This window comes from Pelophylax lessonae, assembly GCF_965119305.1.
Source record: "Pelophylax lessonae genome assembly, chromosome: 5".
Classification (NCBI taxonomy): domain Eukaryota; kingdom Metazoa; phylum Chordata; class Amphibia; order Anura; family Ranidae; genus Pelophylax; species Pelophylax lessonae.
This window is the reverse complement of record NC_138772.1, coordinates 200748494-200770528: the sequence shown is the minus strand read 5'-3', so window position 1 is coordinate 200770528 and position 22035 is coordinate 200748494. Positions and strand designations below refer to the sequence as shown.

General features: G+C 41.5%; 1 protein-coding gene across 2 annotated transcripts in view; it reads left to right on the top strand.

Annotated features, from left to right (window-relative positions):
- The window catches only part of SEPTIN7 (septin 7), a 158568-nt gene extending 137162 nt beyond the window's left edge, over positions 1 to 21406 (top strand). Inside the window, exons 8-13 of one of the 2 annotated variants that reach the window (XM_082258646.1) lie at positions 4337 to 4388; positions 8129 to 8254; positions 10585 to 10605; positions 17959 to 18094; positions 18618 to 18757; positions 20765 to 21406. In XM_082258646.1, coding sequence (XP_082114772.1) covers positions 4337 to 4388; positions 8129 to 8254; positions 10585 to 10605; positions 17959 to 18094; positions 18618 to 18757; positions 20765 to 20804 — 515 coding nt within the window. In that variant the 3' untranslated portion in view covers positions 20805 to 21406. The remainder of the gene's footprint in view (positions 1 to 4336; positions 4389 to 8128; positions 8255 to 10584; positions 10606 to 17958; positions 18095 to 18617; positions 18758 to 20764) is intronic. The other variant, XM_082258647.1, reaches the window with a different exon arrangement.
- Positions 21407 to 22035: the final 629 nt, after the last annotated feature.

The window sequence follows — 22035 nt, the reverse complement described above, 5'->3', positions numbered from 1 at the left end:
GACAACATAACCCAGCTCTTGAGAATCAAGAAGACTACGTCTGTCAATGAGCTTAAGAGAAAAGGATTTTACGGTAAGATCTTACAAAAATCCATTTTTTGTGGCCTGCATTGAACTGCACCATTATTGGCTATAAACAAGACTGCAGCAGCACAATAGAGTAAGCACCCAAACTAAAGTGCCTCTTATGATCTAAGATATTGTACTGTTTGCACATTTTTTAGAAAAAACTGCAGAATGGCAAATGTGTCTTTGCCATACAGACCAAGTATTCTTTATAAAATTTGAGAAACTTGGGTCATGGACATGCACTTAACAGGGCTTTGTGATCTCTGCTTGAAACCTTGTCTCTTTATTTTGTCCACAAAATGTGGAATAAGTAATTTCAGGGGTTGAACTACTTAAACAGAGGAAGTACTTTGGCTCTTTGATGTGTTAGGCTGGCAGGAAACAGAGCTCTGGCATCAAAAATCAAACAGCTGCACTAAAAAACTATTTTAACTTTCAAGTTTTGGCAATCTGATACCTTTTTTGTTTCATCTTTCAGTTTTTCTTTCTTTGACTCGGTAATATTTCAGCGGGAGGGAAATAGATCTTGCTTCATGTTAGGCATTGCAATTCTCCTTTTGGCATCACCACCAAGTTTTACATTCAGAGAATTGTAAAGTATTATTTAAGATGTTTCTTTACAGACATGTTTGAAAAACACAAGGCTAGTTTTAGAGATATGGTTGGTTTAAATGGGCTGTTATCCTTAAAGAAGATCTCTGATCCACTAATCTGGAGACAGTGCAGGTTTGCAATTTGACACTTGCTCATTGCTAAACTTTAATCTGTATTTAGTACAGTAAGCAGACCTTAATATTTTGTCTGGGTGTTTTGGTTTAGACTCCAAACATAGCAAGTTTAAAGTGTACCAAAAACCAAAGAAATAATGTATTCCAACTTACCAGCCCAAAGATGTAGTTTCTGAATTCGTTTTTCATTTTTGTTAGGCTTTTCCTTTATTTTCACCTGGTACTCGTGTGAAAACTTTCTTTATGCTTTCTTTTAAAGCAGAAGTTCACCTTTGGGACACTGTGACATCGTGCCTGGGATCTTCTCCCCGCACGTGCGGTCAAAAGTGGAGAAAAAAAACATGGACGCGTGGGGGTCCACGTCATTTCTTCACGGAGACCTGTGAATAAACTACAAGTACCAACAGCCTTTGTGGCTGAAGGCTTGTAGTTCTCAAACTGCCAGAATTCTAGTGAGTGCACTAGAGGTAGTTGAGTTTACGTGTCATTTTGTAACTGCCTGCCCATACGAGCGGACAGATAAACTGGCAATCTGCAGGAATCTGAGATTTACAGGTTCTTTACAATGCTTTACAGGCTCATTAAAAAAATAAATAATGCACATTTTTTTTACCTGCAAAAATGTGCATTTATTATTTTTACAAAGGTGGACTTATTCTTTAGGCTCACAGAAAGTGACAAAAACAGTACATTTCTGGCAAGATCAATGGGTATATCCCCCTGTCAGAGCCCAATAGAACAGCAGGGGAGATTGCTGTACTAACATCGCATAGTAAAGTGGCTCCTCCTGAGCTGTCAGTTTTTATTTCGTTCAGCCCTGCTGGGTTAAATGAAAAAATACTAGTAGTGTTTACAAGGCTTAACTCCTCTAGGCCAAAGACTGATGTGGTTCTATTCAAATAATCTAGTGTTCTATAAACAACGCACCTTCTTTTGGAATTTATATCAGGACAGTTTATCATCTTCTCTTCTTCCCCCATGTCCTTGTTGTTGACATCAGACAGACGTATTACGAATGATGACCTGCATGCATATAGTCAATTTTCTCATTCGATCTGCTTCCTTAGAATGCAGCTTACTTTGAGCAGAGTTCCAGCCTGTACAAAAAAAATTAAGTCCGCAACTATAAATACTGTAGCTGCTTACTTTTTAATATAAGGACACTTACCTGTCCAGGGATCCTGCAATGTTGGCTCCCCAAGCCGATTCGTCCATCGGCTTCGGGTGCAGGCGCTGGTATTGCAAGTAAGGGAAACCGGCGGTGAAGCCTTCAGGCTTCACTGCCAGTTTCCTCCTACTGTGCATGTGTGAGTTGCGCTGCGCTTTCTGAATGGCCCCATCGTCGGGCACACGCAGGTCTCAGAAGGGAGAAGGAGGAGGGGCTGGAAATGACTGAGTTTGCTGTTCAGCGATCTTACCAGGAAGTATGTTTTTTTTTCTGCGGCCTGGGGGGGTCGGATGTGGCCATTTTGCTTGCTTTTATCTGGTCCTTGGGGTATTATTCCCTCCACTGTCATTGTTCCTGCCACTCTATTCCTCTTACTGACACCAATGATGAGGCACTCTTCCTCCCACTGACACCAATGATGGGGCACTCTTCCACTGACACCAATGATGGGGCACTCTTCCTCCCACTGACACCAATGATGGGGCACTCTTCCTCCCACTGACACCAATGATGGGGCACTCTTCCTCCCACTGACACCAATGATGGGGCACTCTTCCTCCCACTGACACCAATGCTGGGGCACTCTTTCCTCCCACTGACACCAATGCTGGGGCACTCTTTCCTCCCACTGACACCAATGCTGGGGCACTCTTTCCTCCCACTGACACCAATGATGGGGCACTCTTTCCTCCCACTGACACCAATGATGGGGCACTCTTTCCTCCCACTGACACCAATGATGGGGCACTCTTTCCTCCCACTGACACCAATGATGGGGCACTCTTTCCTCCCACTGACACCAATGATGAGGCACTCTTCCTCCCACTGACACCAATGATGGGGCACTCTTCCACTGACACCAATGATGGGGCACTCTTCCTCCCACTGACACCAATGATGGGGCACTCTTCCTCCCACTGACACCAATGATGGGGCACTCTTCCTCCCACTGACACCAATGATGGGGCACTCTTTCCTCCCACTGACACCAATGATGGGGCACTCTTTCCTCCCACTGACACCAATGATGGGGCACTCTTTCCTCCCACTGACACCAATGATGGGGCACTCTTTCCTCCCACTGACACCAATGATGGGGCACTATTCTTTAGTGACACAAAGCAGCAAGGGAGCGGCATGTAAATAGCCTCCTCCAGCTGTTTAGTCTTTAGACTAAAGCTGCCTGTTTATACCACACACCCAGATGCAGCTGTAAGGCCAAGGTGACATCACGAGTGACAAAAAGAAACCAGGAAATGGGAACAGAACACGTAAATTTAGGTAGAAACAAAAATGTTTATCTAATGAATGTAAGATGATTTCATATCAGCACACATTGCTTTGTTTGTGTGATTTTTAGTGGAGGGGGCGGCAATTTAAGGGATTATTTCACAAATCTCTATTCTTTTTATGACAAGTGTTTGATTACCTACCCACTCGCACATAGAAGTGACAGCCTCTTCTACAGTAAGTCTGCAAGGCTGCAGCATTGCCAGGAAACAAACCTGTGTCTGCGAATTGTTTTTATGCTTTCGCTACACTGCCATAACACAACTACAGTGGTGGCAGTAAAAGGATTTAGCAAGCCCAGGATTTAATCAGTAACCATCCAAATCTTGCAACCCTGTCCTGGAGATCTGAGTGATTTTTAGAGGGTGCTGCAACTGCAAACTAATAGAAAAAGGAACAAAGGTAATGGCAGGACTTTTATTTTTCGAGTCTTAAAAAAAAAAAATCACTTTAAAACCTTTGCTCTGTAAAATACCACTCAGGTACATGTTTGGAGATCTCCAATAATGTTCTCTGCACAATATGGGTGGTTAATCCCTGCCTGTACCACACATAACTGTCAGATTTGATTATCAACTTGGATTGCCCAAAATGTTCCAGAGGTCTCAGGTAGTCTGATCTGCTTTTGTACTGGCAAATTAAAGTTGAAGTATTAGATTTATGAACAGTGATTACCATGTCTGGTCGCTGAATGATAAGTCACCTCTAATGTGGACGCAGACAAGTCTGAATTGTTCACAAGAGAACAATATACGCATTCTTAGTATGCCTCCATCTCTGGTGGTGCAAGGCTGGTTGTGGATCCAAATGATGACAGTCTTTTCTGATTTAGAGAGAGCATTGTGTCAGTAGCTATCAATATGCAAACAACATGCAGACATAAGGTTTTCTTTTTCTGTGTTCTGCATGTGGGGGAAGAGGGGCAGGGTTGTTGTAAAATGTTGCTTTATGTTAAACAAAATAATAGTGTTCTTATTGTCTGTGCCTGTAATGTGACAGTAAGTGTATGTAAAAATGACATGAATTCTGTTAGACTAGCTGTTTCTTTTCCTTTACCATCCTGTTTTACCTCCCTTTACAGTTGAAAACAGTGAACACTGTGACTTCACTATTCTGCGGAACATGTTGATAAGGTAAACACATCTTTGACAAATATAAGACTTCACAGCATCATGAAGCATCTATAATGGTTGCATACGTGACTGCACCTTATTCAAACATAGTCCTGTATATTTATTGCAATGCATTTTCACCATATTTATATTATCTGAGAAGACAGAATAATGTCTGTTACGGTATAATAAATTGTGCCCAACTCAGAAAAAATACATTGAGGGGAAAAAGAAACATCGCTTCACCTGTGTGTGTATGTGCGGTGTGTTGGTGCACCTGTTACATTCTGGGTTCCTTTCTTCACAGTAATATCTTTGCTAGAACGGCTTCAAATTGCTGGCAATGGTTGAAAGAGATTAGCAGTTATTTTTTTTTTTTTTTTCCGAAATGTGGTCTCTGCCAACTACATTTTACTGGCACATGTAGCAGATTTGTTTAGTATTGTTGACACATCTTAATTCCTAATTTTAGGCTGTTCTAATTTTGAAAGATTATTTAGGCACTGACAACGTAGTCACTGGGTTTCAATAATATCTCCTAGTCCTTTATTATTGTGGTTGTAAACCTCAGACACAAAATATGAACAAAGCATATCCCTCTATAGTGTGCATCTGTCTCAATCAAGAGCAGGAAGTGGCATTTCTGTCTGCTGTCTCCTTCCACTGATATCTGCAACAGTCACTTCTGACAAGTTTTCCTTCCTCAGAAAGGTAAAAAGGTGACGGGGGAGGGAGTTCCAACACAGTCTTTCATTGACAGCATCAGCTCTGTTACTGTGTGAAGGGGGTGTGTCCCTTCCCTCCAGTCAGCTCTCACTGAGCTCTGCAGAGTGTAAATTCAGCTCCCCTTCTCATTGATGAAGAGAAGACTTCAGATAAACAGGTACAACTTTGTGGCTGGAAAAAGTCTGTGAGCCTTTTGGAATTAATTCACAACAGAAGTCACAACAGTAGACAAACACAAAGTGCTTAACAAACTACACTATTCTCATTTCTTGTGTCTTCATTGATCTCAAGCAATAAACATTTACAATACTGTAGGAAAAAGTATATGAACCCATAGAATAAACACTTCAATGAAGGCTAATATGAGTCAGTAGTTTGCCCAACTGGAGTTCAGTTATTAAAAGGAGTTTTGATGTGTGGTTTAGAGCTACTTTGATAAACAATACTCAAACATTTTATGATTGCTGTTCAGAGGAAGCATCAGCTGATGGGAACCATGCCTCGTAAAAAGGAGCTCTCTGAAGACATACAGTATGTTCAAGAGTAGTTGATCTGTGTAAGGATGGAAAGTGATGCAACACAAGCTCAGTGTTTAGGCATCCATTAGTCAATAGTTCGACAAATTGTCTATAAATGGAGACCCTTTAGTACTGTGGCTACTTTTCCTAGAAGTGGACCCCTTGCCAAGATGATTCCTAAGGCACAGTGCGGAATCCTCAATGAGGTAAAGAAGAACCCACAAGTAACCGCTAAAGGCTTGAAGACACCACTGTAACTGGCAAACATTCCTGTTCATGTGTCTACCATATGTAAGTCTTTAAACAGGCAGAGTGTCCTTGACCAGGCACCATGAAGGAAGCTGCTGCTCTCCAAAAACACATTGTTGTGCGCCTGAAGTTTATCAAAGAGCACCTTAGCAAACCGCAACACTACTGGGAAAATGTTTTGTGGACCAATGAAACAAAAGTTGAGTTGTTCAGGAAGAAAACTCAGCACTGTGTATGGCACAAAAATGATGCAGCTGGACATTGAAGCATTGAAGTAAATCCCCCCACAGACTGGCTTCAGAGCCCAGACCCTAACCCCATAGAGATGCTGTGGAATGACCTCGAGAGCTGTTCATACCAGACATCCTACAAATGTGTCTGAGCTGAAGCAGTTTTGTACAAAGGAATGGTCAAAAATATCTCCTGAATATTGTGCAGGTCTGATCCAGAGATACCGAAAGAGCTTACTTGAAGTCATTGCTGCCAAAGGAAGTTTGAACTACTATTAACTCCAAGGGCTCATATACATTTTCCTCCAGCACTATAAATGTTTAATGGGTGTGTTCAATAAAGACTTGAGAAGTTAGGGCTCTTTCACACTTGTAGTCCGTCAAACGGACTCAGCTTTTCTCCCCCGCTGAGCAGGAGGATGACAGCTGTGTCTCCGTGCTGTGTGCGGAGACACTGCTGTCAGTTCCCCATGCATCTCTATGGGGGAAATCGGATGGGAACGGCCTGTCGGTCCGTTCTCATCCGATCTGCTGGACTGATGGAAAATAGGGTTTCCATCCGTCCCGATTTTACGGATCGGGTCGGATGTCAGCGGACATGTCTCCGCTGACATCCGATGCCCCATAGGAATACATGGGGGGGACTGTTCAGATCTGCCAAAAAAACGAACAGGCGGATCTGAACGGTCCGCCTGTGTGAAAGGGGCCTTGAAATTGTTAGTGTTCTCAGCTTAAGAGCATTGTGGTTGTCTATTGTCGGTCAGATCACATTTTTATGGCAAATTACTACAGAAAACCAGGTAATGCCAAATGATTCACTTTTTTTTTTTTTTTTTTTTTTGCCAGTGTGTATTGGATCATTTGTTCCATCTGTGTTTTACCTGAAGCCAGTCACTTTACTGGGTATATGTAAGGGTTTACAACCACTTTAACAGAAGACATGTGTAACATCTGATGGCGTTTGTAATATTGGTCGAAATTGTACTTTTTTTTTTTTTTTTTTTTTAATAAACTGCTGTTCTGGTAAATGTTTATATAGGTTTATACATATATGCGCGCCTTTCTGTATGTCACATAATTGTGTTTTTTTTCACTTCCATGCACAAGTATTCTGGATTTGCAAAATCTTTTGTAAAGTCAAATTGCTGAAATGACTTCATGTCCTATTTAGACTTTTTATGAATACCATTATGTATACTGGCACCTAGGAGCAAGTACATAGTCGAAAAAATCTCATAAGCTTTACCAGTTCTCTTTAAGTTACACAGCCTAACTAGACATTAGTATTTTGTGCACCAATATAGCAGATATTTTTTTTTTTGACAGTCATTCTCAATACTTTTTTTTTGAAAGTCAGCCAATTTATTGTTCTTACAGGATCATTGGTTACTTGAAATTTCAACATGGAAATTGTAGGTTTGGGCATGAGTGTAGTTACCAGAAATATTGGCACATCAAAAAAAAAAAACCCATTAAAGTAGTATGGCCAAAGCTTTTTTGACCCTACTTCTATGGATCACAGGCGTGCCGTTCGTTCTGCACTTCTGTGACCCATTTTCAGCCGTCAGCGGGCTAAAGCAGCTGACAGTCAATCCAGGCTTGGGAAAGATCCCGACCATGGGGTTGGTATCTGCCCAGAAGCCTTGACCAGCATCTGGCTCAGGCTCTCGGCAATCCACTGGAATGCTGAGCCAGCCCCTCCTGCATCCTCCACAGCCCAGCGCTCCAGTGAGCGCTGGAGGGGAGAGCAGAGAGCCACTTACGGACAGTCATGGCTCTCTGCTCAGAGCGGAGGGGGAGAACTGAGTGATCAGCAGTGTTTGATCGCTCAGTTCTCACTGCAGAGCTGGGGAGGGATAGATGCAGCATTTGATCAATGCTGCATCCACCTAGGTGAGTATACTTTTTTTTTTGTTTGTTTTTTTGTTTTTTAATCCTGAACTTCTTTTAAATAGGTTGTAAAGAAATTAAACCTAATGAATTCTGTCACATGGTGTGTTTTGGTGTGAAAGGGTGTTTGGTTGTGTTTTTCCTACAGGACTCACATGCAAGATCTCAAGGATGTCACCAATAATGTACACTATGAAAACTACAGAAGCAGAAAGTTAGCAGCTGTGACTTACAATGGTGTGGATAACAACAAAAACAAAGGCCAGCTTACAAAGTATGTATCATCCACACTGTACATTCACATCATTCACCTTTCTTGTTCTGTTTACCATTTTTCCCTTTCATTTCCTTCTCCACCTTGTGATATCATGTTTCAGGCATTTCACATCATTCTGTTCTCTCCATTTCACAGTCATGTACCATTCTTTCTTCCATTCTTGCATGTGTGACATCACTATCCTACGAGGCATTCATGTACTACCAGTCGGTAAAGCCAAACTAGTTTGCAAGGTTGCTAACACGTTATTTGAAGGTTTACTCATTATGTGTATTTCATTTATAGCTTTTTGCTATATTCAGCAAAATTTAGAAGGGATAGGAAAGCTTCATCATAACATAGTGTTACTATATTTAAAAGAATTAAATGCAGATTGTTGAAACTGTTAAAAAATGTGTTAACTTTAAGTCAGGTCTTGGAGTGCTTTGGATGCACTGCAGTGAAAAAAATGCATACTTGTATGAACGATCTGCAATGATCAGCGTGACAAGGAATGTGCTGCATAGACCGGTGGATACATTTATGGTTAGCTTTCTGTGTAGTAGGCTGTCTGGTTTTCATTTTTCTTCAAGGCCAGTTAGAGTTCAGGATGTTGTAAAAGTAGGCGTGGTGCTAGAGGATGATTTTGTAGAAATAGTGACACCTTGTGGATTGTGAAGGGTAGTTTATTCTAGAAAGGTGATTGTTTTTGATCAGAAGGGATGAACCTTTTTAGCTTCTACTTTAATATAACTAAATATTTTTTTACTAATTTATGACCGAGTACTGTGATGATGAAAGCAGCAGCAGCAGTACCAGTGTTTTATTTTTCCTATAGCTGGGAAGGTTTTAGAAAACTAGGTACAAATACATTTGTAGCTCAATAATATAAATAACGATTACTGTAAAACTATAATCAAGTCTGAGAACATTGGAGCACTCTTTCCTAAGAAATTAATAGACAAAGTCTGATCTTACCCTTGATTCGGCAATAAAAAATGCCCCCTGGACAAGGATTGGTCTACTTGGGGTTACCCTAGAGCGAAAGAATGAGTGTTTTTGGTCTGAAACATTAGACATTTGTAAGCTTGCTGAGGGGAGGAAAAAAGTACTGCACCATGTGGGCAAGAAAATCAAGATGACTGCACAAGAAGTCTCTGTATGATCAGGGACAGAACTTTCTCGCTGCCTTTCATAGACTGCTATCGAATACGGCTGTCTTTGAGTCAGCATCCCTCCATTTCCTGTTTACGCTTCACTTTTTGAAAATGCATGATAAAAGAATTAGACATAGATTCTTCAATACTCCTTAGGCCCCGTTCACACTGGGGCGATCCGACTTGCCGAGGCGACCTCATAGGTCGCGGCGCGCTGCTCGCACCGCGACCTCGGAGTGGCCGGCACGGATTTCATAACATTGAAGTCTATGCAGGTCGCTCCGGGTCGCCCCAAAGAAGCTCCGGACCCTTTTTCTAAGTCGGAGCGACTTGTGTCGCTCCTATTAGAACGGGTCCATAGCTTCTCTATGGCGAGTGACCTACGGTGACCTGTCAGGCGACCAGGTCGCCTGACATGTTGCCCCAGTGTGAACGGGGACTAAAAGTTAAAAAAATAAATAAAATCAACCCATGCGTGGCCAACTAAATACAGTTCCATTAGCAAAAAGAAAAAAGTGTGCAGTTACACAGCAGCTGTCATATCTGTTCTATGCCTGTGTGAAATGTGCAGTTGTGATGACCAGCGAATAGTTGAAATATTGAAATCTTGGAGTAAAGTGAATGCAGTCTTCTCCATTACTATTTAACCTGTTGGAAGCAGAATGTGGTGCATATGCATAAACTCTTCTTTGTGATTGGTAGGGCCAGAAAGCAGCTAGGGAACTGGCCAATATACAAACGTAAGGATGAATATCAATCTGGTGATTGCTTTAGGACACCATTTCAGTGAAAAGTATAGTAGGGCGAGTCTTCTAACAGTCCCTTATAAAGTTTAATACCTATTAACTTTTGAATGTTAAGTGAATAATAATCTAAATGCATGTGAACTGATGCCGCTGTCACCGATGCATTACTGCACATAATAATTCTTGCACATAACGTAAGCTTGGCTCTTTTCTTTTAATTCTAAGGTAACCTATTTCTGTCCAATATTTGTATGTTTCCACTAACCTGGTGATCTCCGCTTTTTAGGACTGACATTCTTTAATCTACTTGCACACTATATTAAAGTCCTAGATGCACAAATAAAGCTTTTCTTAATTGATTAATTTTGATTATTTGCTTAAATTAAGCATGCTAAGTCCTTGTGTTTTTTTTTTTTTTTCTGTTTGTTTTTGTTTTGTTTTTTAGACTTGACACAGTTGAAGGCATGTAAGTGGTTCTTTTAAGTTTTTCCCAAATTGCATACATTTACTTTATATAAAGTAAGTAGCATAGTTTAAATTGTGAGTTTTAGGTATAGTAATCTTTGTGCTGAGAAAGAACAGACACTGCATAAAGTAGATCATATTCATAGGTGTGCGCAGGGGGTGTGCCGGGTGTGCCTGGGCACACTTATCACTCCATGTGCATTAGCATTATCACTTTGTGTGCCGACAGGGACATGGGACATATCTCCCTCTTACCAGATCTGCTATTATTGAAGTGCTACCATACTTCTCTTTCCCTGTACTGGCTCTGCCATAGGTGTGTGTGTGTGTGTGTGTGTGTGTGTGTGTGTGTGTGTGTGTGTGTGTATATATATAAATATAAAAATTCAGTATATACACACATGCATGTGTGTTTGAGCTTTGGTGTGTACACCCAAATGCATTAGACTGCGCACACCTATGATCATACTATGAAATACAATATTAATGCCACATCACTTTCTGAATGAGAAATGCATTGTGCTTCCTGCTTGCCAATATTGAGCTACAGAGAAAAGTGAGAGAAAACTTTTATTCTGTGTTGTGTGTATGTATGTATAAATCGTATTGTGCAAAATTTTTAGGTACTTGTGAAAAATGTTTAAAGCAAAAATGCTTTCCATAATAGAATTAAAAGTTTTTTTTATTTATCCAAAAGCTTTCTTGGAGGTGCAGTAAACTGAAAAGAAACATGCATAAAATCAGTATTTGGGTGACCACAGCAGCAGTTCTCTTATGTACACTTGCATGCAGTTTTTAAGGTACTTGCATGGTAATGATTCCAAGCATCCTGGAGAAGTTGCCACGGTTTCACAGCAGACTTTGGCTGTCTTCCATCTTTCTTTGCAAGTATACCCAGAATGGTGCGATGCTATCGATCACGACTCTGTGGGGGCAACACTATTGCTTGTTTTTTTTTTTTTTGCAGATCGTGCTTTATCAGTTTAGCTGTGGGTTTGGGATCATTGTCCTGCTGCAGAAGGAAATTGAGACCAGTCAGTTTCCTCCATGGTGATATTACATTAGGGAAAATAAGTATTTTATCTCTTGCTAATTTTAAAGTTTGCCCACTGACAAAGAAATGATCAGTCTATAATTTTAAAGGTATGTTTATTTTAACAGTGAGAGACAGCTAAGAAACCAGTACAGAAAAACGCATTTCAAAAAAGTTATACATTATTTTCATTTTATTGAGTGAAATAAGTGTTTGATCCCCTATCGGCAAGATGGCTCCCAGGTGTCTTCTATACAGGTAACAAACTGAGATTAGGAGCACTCTTAAAGGGAAAGCTCCTAATCTCATCTTTTTACCTGTATAAGACATCTGTCCACAGAAGCAATCAATCAGATTCCAATCTCTCTACCACGGCCAAGACCAAAGAGCTGTCCAAGACAAGATTGTAGCATAAGGCTGAAATGAGCTACAAGACCATCAACAAGCAGCTTGGTGAGAAGGTGACAAGTTGGGGGGATTAATTGCAAATAGAAGAAGCATAAAATAACTGTCAATCTCCTTTGGCCTGGGGCTTCATGCAAGAACTCACCCTTGTGGAGTTTCAATAATCATGAGAACAGTGAAAAATCGGCCCAGAACTACACGGGAGAATCTTATCAATGATTTCAAGGTAGGTGGGGCCATAGTCACCAAGAAAACAATTGGTAACACACTACGCCGTGGAGGACTGAAATCCTGCAGCACCCCCAAAGTTCCCCTGCTCAATAAAGCACATGTACAGGCCTATCTGATTGCTAATGAACATCTGAATGATTCAGATGAGTACTGAGTGAAAGTGTTGTGGTCAGATGAGACCAATATCAAACTCTTTGGCATCAACTCCACTTGCCTTGTATGGAGGAGGAGGAATGCTGCTTATGACCTCAAGAACCAGGGCTTGGACAAGGTCATTTGGTGCCCAGGGCGAAGATGGCAAACTGCGCCCCCCCGTCCCGGGTGTAATATAACTTTAAAACAATACAAATTCAATTTGGTTTAATGCAATAGAAACATAGTTCACTCACACATTTTAATTATATGTATTTTTATATTAGGCACTTAGTGCCGGTTCACATTTGTGCGATGCGGGAAGGCTGCGAATATGCAGCGTGATCCCACATCGCATCCGCACCTCTGGCAGTTCACACTGCCATATGCGATATGCAAGGGGTGTCAATTAAATGTTAACGACACCCCCAGTTTGATCGCATATCGCAATGAACCACTGTGCGATCCTATCCTGATGCGGCTGAAAAAAGGGTCCTGTGCGTGTTTGGTGCGGATACAGTGCGAATTCAGCCATACAAAGTGTATGGCTGAATTCGCATCCGCACATGAGATCGCATTAATGGAGCAGTGCGCTACGAATTACATGCGATCTCGCAAGCCGCAGAAGTGTGAACCGGCTCTTAAAGTGTTGTTTTTTCTGTCATACCAATTTGTATTTATCACCTCACCAGACAGTCCCCCCCCCCCCCCCCCCATCTGAATATAGTTATTTACCAATGTGTTATCTCCTCACCAGACAGACCCCCCCCCCCAATCTGAATATAGTTATTTACCAATTTGTTATCTTCTCACCAGACAGACCCCCCTCCCCCATCTGAATATAGTTAGTTAACAACTTGTAGTTATCTCCTCACCAGACAGACCCCCGAACCCCCCCCCCCCCCCCCAATCTGAATATAGTTAGTTAACTTGTAGTTATCTCCTCACCAGGCAAGCTTCACGCTGCTGCAGACAGAGAGACAGTGTGTGTACCAGCCAGGCTGTGCTGTGACTTTAGCTCTCTTCGGCTCCTCGAGGTTGGTATGCTCCTCCCATCCAGGCTGGCTTCTCAGACAGTGAATGACATCACGGCCGGGACTACAGAGCTCCTGTCGGGGGGGGGTGGAGTTTTCTCCTCCGCTCCGCTGAGAGAAGAACAGAAGGGAAGGCTTCAGGCTGTGTCGAGTGCAGGAACGCACTCGACACATTGCAGGCAGTGGCACACAGAGCTTTACACACACAGTCAGTGTGCGAAAGAAGTTGTTCAGCCACTTTTGGCGCCCCCATATCTCCAATAAATGTTGCCGCCCAGGGCACCCACCCCCTTCTGCCCCCCCCTGTACCGGCTCTGTCAAGAAAACCATCCCCACCATCAAACATGGAGGTGGAAACATTATGCTTGGGGGGCGGGGGGGGTTCTACTAAGGGGACAGAAACACTTCAACGCTTTAAAGGGACGATGGACGCCCCGGGGCCATGTACCGTCAAATCTTGGGTGAGAACCTCCTTCCCTCAGCCAGGGCATTAAAAAAAGGTGTCATGGATGGGTATTCCAGCATGACAATGTCCCAAAAAACACCGCCAAGGCAACAAAGGAGTGGCTCAAGAAGAAGCACAATAAAGTCCTGGAGTGGCCTAGCCAGTCTCCAGACCTTAATCCCATAGAAAACATGTGGAGGGAGCTGAAGGTTTGAGTTGCCAAACGTTAGCCTCAAAACCTTAATGACTTGGAGAGGATCTGCAAAGAGTGGAACAAAATCCCTCTTGATGGGTGCAACCTGGTGGCCGATTACAAAAAACGTCTGACCTCTGTGATTGCCAACAAGGGTTTTTGCACCAAGTACGAAGTAATGTTTTGTGAGGGGATTAAATACTTCACTCATTAAAATTAGGGATAGACCGATTATCGGCAAGGCCAATATATCGGGGGCCGATATGCACTTTCCCTGATATAGCGATATCGGCCCCGGAACTGGCTGATATTTTTGTGACGTCATTCTGGCTTCTTAGGCCGCCTCCCTTGCCTTGGACAGCCTCGTTGGGAGTCGGGACTAGTCTCTCACGGGGGTGTATCACAGCCATACACCCACCCACAGCAGCCCGGTGCCAGCCAGCCACCCACATCCACCGGCCCTGTACCAGCCAGCCACAGGCACTGTGCCAGCAAGCCACCCACAGGCCCTTGTACCAGCCAACCACCCACAGGCCCTGTGCCAGCCACCCACCCACCACAGGGTGCCAGCCAGCCACCCACCCACCACAGGGTTCCAGCAAGCCAGCCATTAAGCAATAAACAAAAATTAATATGTTCAGTACCAGATTTGTGTCAAAAATTGTTTTTATTCTTCTAAACTTTTAAGCGCCCATTCACATTGAGGCGACACGACTTCGGGGGGCGACCTGTGAAGTCGCGTGCACCGCGACTTCAGCGCGACTTGCAGAGACTTCACATAATGGAAGTCTATGCAAGTCGCTCCGAGGTCCCCCCAAAGTAGTACAGGACCCTTTTTCTAAGTCGGAGCGACTTGTGTTGCTCCTATTAGAACGGGTCCCGTACTACTCAATGGACCGCGACATACCGCGACTTGTCAGGCTGACAAGTCGCCTGACAAGTCGCGCTAATGTGAATGGGCTCTAAATGTACAAAATATCGGCTGATACGTTGTGACCAAAATATCAGTATCGGCCCTGAAAAAAACATATCGGTCCCCTAATTAAAATGCTAATCAACCTATAACTTTTTTGAAATAAGTTTTTCTGTATATTTGTTTTGTTCTGTCTCTCTCACTGGTAAAATAAACCTACCATTAAAATTATAGACCAGGGGTCTTCAAACTACAGCCCTCCAGTTGTTCAGAAACTACAATTCCCATCATGCCTAGTCATGTCTGTGATTGTCAGAGTTTTACAATGCCTCATGGGATGTGTAGTTCTGTAACAGCTGGAGGGCCGTAGTTTGAAGACCCCTGTTATAGACTGATCATTTCTTGTCAGTGGGTAAACATACAAAATAAGCAGGGGATCAAATACTTTTTTCCTCTCACTGTACATGATGGATAAGAATCTGCCTTTCCTGCTGACAGAGGTATGTGGTACCAGTTTTAACTAAATTGGCAAATACATTTGCTGAAATGCAGTCCTAAACCATCAGAGAAGCAGCACCATGCTTGATTGTTGCTTGCAGACATTTGTCCAAGTGCCTTTCTCCAAGGCAAACTGTCTTCTGAAACAAATATTTCAAATTTTTACTTATCTATATCTTTAATCTTATCAATGCAGAGCGCCTTCTGCCATTTTTGTGCACTTAAATGCTTTTGTGTTTCATGTTTAGGTTAGTCATTTGGCTTCTTTCTACTTGTGGGTAAAGGCTTTTTGATCGCAGCTCTTCCACAACGACCACTTCTGTGAAGTCTTCTCTGGATTTGCAGATAGGTGTACCAGGGCTTCAGTGATTTCTGTCATTCTAAACCTATAGTGGTTTAAGTCATCCTTTAATTTTAAAGGGAAGTAACCTTGACGTATTTCTTGTTTGCTGCACTTAGTTTCTGTGGCTACTGTGTTACGAGTCATAAGCGTTGCCCATATTTTCTTCTGCAAAAGAGCTTGGATGGCACATCTGAGAAACGACTGTCTGCTGCAAAATGATTCTTGTTGAGGGAGACTGTAGAATTTAGGATTACCGCTTTGTGGAAATTTTGAGAATTCTTTAAAGACATTCACTTTTTGCAGTAGGAAAGCTCCTAACCTGTACTTGTGAGACAGAGAATATAAAAAGACCAAAAAAAAAAATTCAGTCAACTATCGAGAGCCTAAGGCTTTTGCACAATACTGTGTGTGTGTGTGTGTGTGTGTGTGTGTGTGTGTGTGCGCGCGTGCGTGCGTGCGTGCGTGTGAAAAAAATATAATGTATATCCGGATAAAACCTCATTTTGTACCTTCAGTGTTAATCAACGGACATTAATGCTAAAGGATAAGTTCACCATTGGAACATGTTACATGTTCCACCCATATTTAGGATGGAACATGTAACATGTCCCAACTCTTGCCGCCTCTGGAGGGCACTGGGGAATTTTCTCATAGTTTTTTTGATTCTTCTTGCAATTTCGTAACTGCCTGCCAGTATCAGAGGTATGGGCAGACAGTGTACTGAGAGTCTGCAGGATCCTGTGTGATGCTTTCTTGACTCTTGTGTAAATAAAAAAAATAATAAATACATATATATATATATATATTTTTTTTTTTAGGTGAATTTTTTCTTTTAAGGGACTTTTTTTTTATTTTTTGATGGCAGATAAACAAATAGTAAAAAGTAAAAAAAAAAAAAAAAAAAAAAAAAAGATTAGGCTGTGTAGAGACAAACTCCTCAATCACTCCTGACATCGCTTCAGGGACTCGGTATGGAAGTGAGATCAAATAGCCTAGGCTCCCATGGATCAAGGAGCCATCATCAAAAGACAAAAGGAGCAATAATAGTGAAGCCCCATTGGTATAATTTGAAAAAAGTTTGAGAATGGTACTCGCAAACAGAAGTAGATATCAAGCATGGAAGAATAAGAATCGGTGGTCGTCGCTCTAAAGCGTACCAGCATCACGCCCTGACTTGCATGTTTCAGCCAATCGGATTTCTTCAGAGTCTCTACACAGCTGATTCTCCCTTCCCCCTTGATTTTTCTACATGCTCCATGCCTATGGAGGTCTGGTAAGCAGCCTCCTTTAGAGCACTGTTTTGGGTGTATGAATATCGGTGACTGGATTCTCTATGTATGGATATTGATCATCAGATTGCATTTTCACTCAGCACTGCTTTTTGCACTTTTTACTATTTATCTGCCATCAAGAGATTATTGCTGGCCACTTTGAGCATTGTGCATATGTTTTTTTGTTTTTTTTTTAAGATTTAGCGCGGATGTTCTTGTATGTAACTTTTTTTTTGGGTATCTGAAACCTAGCCTGTATTCATCGTTTGTTGCAAAACGATTTGGATGAGAATTGTCATGAGATTTCAGGATCAAAATAATAACGCTGTAACCAGGTTAAAGACTCTTGAAAAACCTATTGTAGACCTAAGTTACCTTCCAGCTGCTTTCGGCCTCCTACGGTTTTATATCTGTTACTTCTCTCTGTTTTTCTAGAATGGTTGTCTCCTGTCCACCTGGCAGATAGATGGATTTACTGATACAGTAACATGGACAAATTAGGAGATATGATATGATTAGCTCTGTCCAGTCCCTTAACATTAACAAATCAGGAATATAGAGGTGGATCATCAGTGCTTGTGTGTCAGGAGCCTAACCCCATTACTCAGAATGTACTTAAGCAGAGGCAATGCTATATAGGTGATCTAATCCATGCAATTTATTCTGTGTTTATATCCTTTTGTATTGACTGGATATTGTCTTCTTTAACTGGAAGGCTACTTTGCATCATGGTGGTTATTACTTGATTGGGTAGCATCAATACCTCATCATCCCATCTGTTATCATTTTACTCACTTTATTTATTAAATGTATTTTCATGGTGCCATTCAGTTACCCATGCTGTCATGTGTTATAGGAGCCCATTGGCTCAGATGGAAGAAGAAAGAAGGGAACATGTGGCCAAAATGAAGAAAATGGAGATGGAAATGGAACAGGTATTTGAGATGAAAGTCAAAGAAAAAGTTCAGAAGCTCAAAGACTCTGAAGCAGAAGTAAGTATATTTCTCATAATATTACTAAAATAAGAAAGTTTAGAAATCCATGAACAATACTAAAAAGCTTTGCTTAGGCAGCATCTAATCAAATGTGTATTTATGAAGGCCACAGCTTGCAGTTTTATTAATGGTAATGATAAAAGGCTTCAAAACTGTTCTTTAACTGCTGATGCTTGTTGGCGTCTAGCGAATGATCCTCCCCTACTCGTTTTAATTCATTACGTAAGCTAGTGGCATACGTCTGCAGATATCATACATTGTAGTGATGGCAGCAGAAAATCTTTAATCACTTAACCAGTTCTTATTTTAATCATCATTTTGCGCTTCTAGATTTCTGGTAAGTTTTCAGATTGGTACTTGCATGTGGCTCATATTTCTTGTATTTAGAACTGTACAAACAGCACTGTTACCTACCCTACCGTTCAATTAAATCCCATTTTTGCTTTTTGTTTTCACACTTTCTTGTGTGTGTTTACACCTATATTGCTTAGATATTTAATGTGTTCCCATGTCCCTTAAGCTTCAACGACGTCATGAGCAGATGAAAAAGAACCTTGAGGCTCAGCATAAAGAATTGGAAGAAAAGAGACGCCAGTTTGAGGACGAGAAGGTCAACTGGGAGACTCAGCAACGTATACTGGAACAGCAGAACTCTTCAAGGTTAGAGATGCCCATTACCTACCATTGAACTGTGTGTATGTATATGTGTATATATATATATATATATATATATATATAATGTGTGTGTGTAATTTTTTTTTTTTTTTATTATTCATACGTTTTTCGGGTCTAGATAACTGCAGCCTTTTATCTTTTAATCCGTGTTAATAGTTAGGATAAAATAAAAATTAACAAATTTTAATATGCTGTCATTTAACAGAGTCAATCCTTTCCAAGGTATCAAATATTACTATTATAACATTTTCAAGAGATTCTGCTGTAATATCTGACAGCACATGTTGAATGTTGTCATAGCAATGTAGCTATAAAAGGGATTAGCATAAGAATCACATAAGAATCACAATTGTTTCCATAGCAACAAACTATATCATTTTCCAGCAGGTAAATAGCTTCACCCGAATACAAGTTTTCTGTGTAATTTTGAAGCAAAACTTTAATTTTAACCCCCCCCCCCCCCCCCCTCAATCTCTCAAATGCCTTTTAGGATCACAATTTTATAAGGGTGTGTTTTATTTGCAAACCTCTTCCTATCTTTGGACTTTAGCAAAAAAAAAAAAAAACATGCCTGATGGGAGGGGTCCTGCATGGCTCCAAAATGTTGCACTCTTTTGCTGAAATGTGATCACTTTTGAGTAGGACCGTTGGACATTACTTGAAGATTCATGGTATGCTGGCAAATATGTACATTGATCTGTGAGGTTTCCGGTCTCCAGCTGGCTATTGCTGCAGCACCCGCAATCCGTAAGCCCATTCCAGAAACCTATGCAATGGGAATATTGATGTTGGCTGGCAAAAAAAGAAAAACCAGTGACAAACCTGGAATAACCCCTCCCACTGCCAGCAAGCCTTATATTTTGCTAGTGTCCTATGAAAATGGAGTAATTTCTGCAGTTGCATCGATACTGGTATCAGTGCCGATACTAAGCAATTGCACGAGTACTTGTACTCGTGCAAATGCTCTGATGCTAAATGGAGAACAAGAGCTGTGCTCAAAACGGGGGAACAGATCCATGAATTGCACATGGAATCCAAAAACAGGTGCTCTGGCTCTTTATAGTGTCCTCAATACACCAGAATTCAGCATGAAGCAAAAGTATTAGCCTGCGAGATCTACAATCAACTGCCGGACTGGGCGACTGGCTGAATATCTAGATCCAGTGGTCACCCTAGTCTGGCCAGCAAGCGTGCGCAGACCACAGCGAGCGCTAGGTTGGCTGCGACATAGCCCCACTGGACGGGGGCTGGCCTGTAAGTTAAACGCCTCGTGAGGTCGCATGCGACCGGGCCTCGGCTTGATTTGCAGTGTTCCTCCTGGTTGACAGCCCCCTATTTCAATGGCAAGGAGATTCTGTCTGGAGGGGTGCCTGCCTTGTTCCTGGAATAGTAAATAGCTGTCCTCCCCTCTCCCTGTGGAGGGTTTTGAGGTGGATGCGGGGCCCCTCCCGGGGACGGTCAGACCTGTGGCTTCCCCTCAGACCCCTCCCCCCCTGGTTGTTGGTGGTCCCTGTGGTCATCTGGTAACCAACCCCCCCCCCAATATCTGGGGTAGCGTGGTGGTTTGGGATAGTGACAGGGGCTAGTGTACTGCCCCGTACCAGGGTGGGGGGCAGTGCGCTGCTGGTGGCTGGAGGGGAGCACTGGCTGCTACTAGGGGTCTTGTCCCTTCCCCCCTCCTTACTGAATGCAGTCAGGGCTCCAGGGATCCCTCCTGGGTCCCTGGGAGCCACGTGCGGTGGCCATTTTGCCATAGCCTATGGGTTTCAATGTCCGGCGGCATGTTTGTGTAGTCCGGCCATTTTTCACCCCCACCTCAGCCTCTTGTCTGATAGACCTAAAACCAATAAGGGAAGGTACAACATTAGCCTGTGATATAATCATTGATGGAATTTTCAAACTCCCACATAAACCAAGTTTTAAGTTCTCCTAGAGTATTACATTCGTTATACTTTGGAATATATTCTTATTTTTCTTTTTTCTTTTTTATAGGACCTTGGAGAAAAACAAGAAGAAAGGGAAGATCTTTTAAAACAATTCTCCACCCCTATACCTTTTACCAGTTGCCAACTTGCCAGCCCAGACATCAGTGTTTGTTGGAACCATTCAGCCACTTTTGAAACCAGATGCATCCATTAATGTTGGATTTAATGGCATGACCTTTATTTTTTCTTATTATTCTCAATGAAGATGCCTTGAATCGGTTAAGGTTTTTGCATACCTGGAGAACTAGACGCTGCAATGCTCCCTTCCCCCACCTCTTTCTCTTTTTAACTGATGTCTCCATTTTAAAATCAAGAAAATAAAAGCATTTTACGGTTGTATATCTGGGGGCTGGTAGCGGAATATTCCACAATACAAGGACTCTGGCTTACAATGAAGATAAAATGCCATACTTTTATTGCATCTGCTAACTTGCGCACATGTAATACAAAAACTTCCATGCATACAGTTTCTTGTAATTTTCATTTTTCCCTATTTTGACACTTCCATTGTTTAAAGTACATATGGGAATTATAAGCTTACAGTGCACAGATGGCTTTTTTATTTTCTCTCCCTTGTTTCATGACCAATCTCTTATGTTTGGGCAATATCTAAAATATATGCTCCATTTATTACATTCTTTAACCAGGAGAGTCTAATTACTGCTTCCTTTTATAATGACATTTACCTTAGATATTTTCCAACTATTGGTCCTACTAAATTAATCTACATATTATTTCTTTGCTGTAGGAACCAATGAGTAAAATCTTTATTTTTATTTTTTTTTTGTTTTCTTTGTTTTTTTCTGCATCTTTACATACTTCCCTAAGTTTTGTGATAATGCAGCAGGAATGGTGCATTTATAGGTCATTTCTAGATAAAATTAACAAACATTCTGTTTCCTCCTTATTGTGCAGTCTATTTTATGTTTTGCTAGAAATGGGAATCATTACCTCACAAGAAGAGGAACATCACAATTTTGCATTTAGTTGTATTCATATACTGCATTTCTGTATTTTTTTTTTTTTTTTTTGTTTGTATTGTACAAAGTCACATAATAAACAATGTTGTGATGTAATACAGCAAGTATTGTTTCTTACCTTGTTTATTTAAAAACCTTATTGCCATGGTCCTAGTAACCTATGTGCATTGATGCGCAAAAGGAAACTAAAATGCTCGAGTCAATTTTAATTCAGCTAGTTCGGTAATTTTTTATACTTTTTTTGTGAGCTGTCCACTACAACCAAAATTGTAAATGGAGGGTAAATTAAAAACCTTTA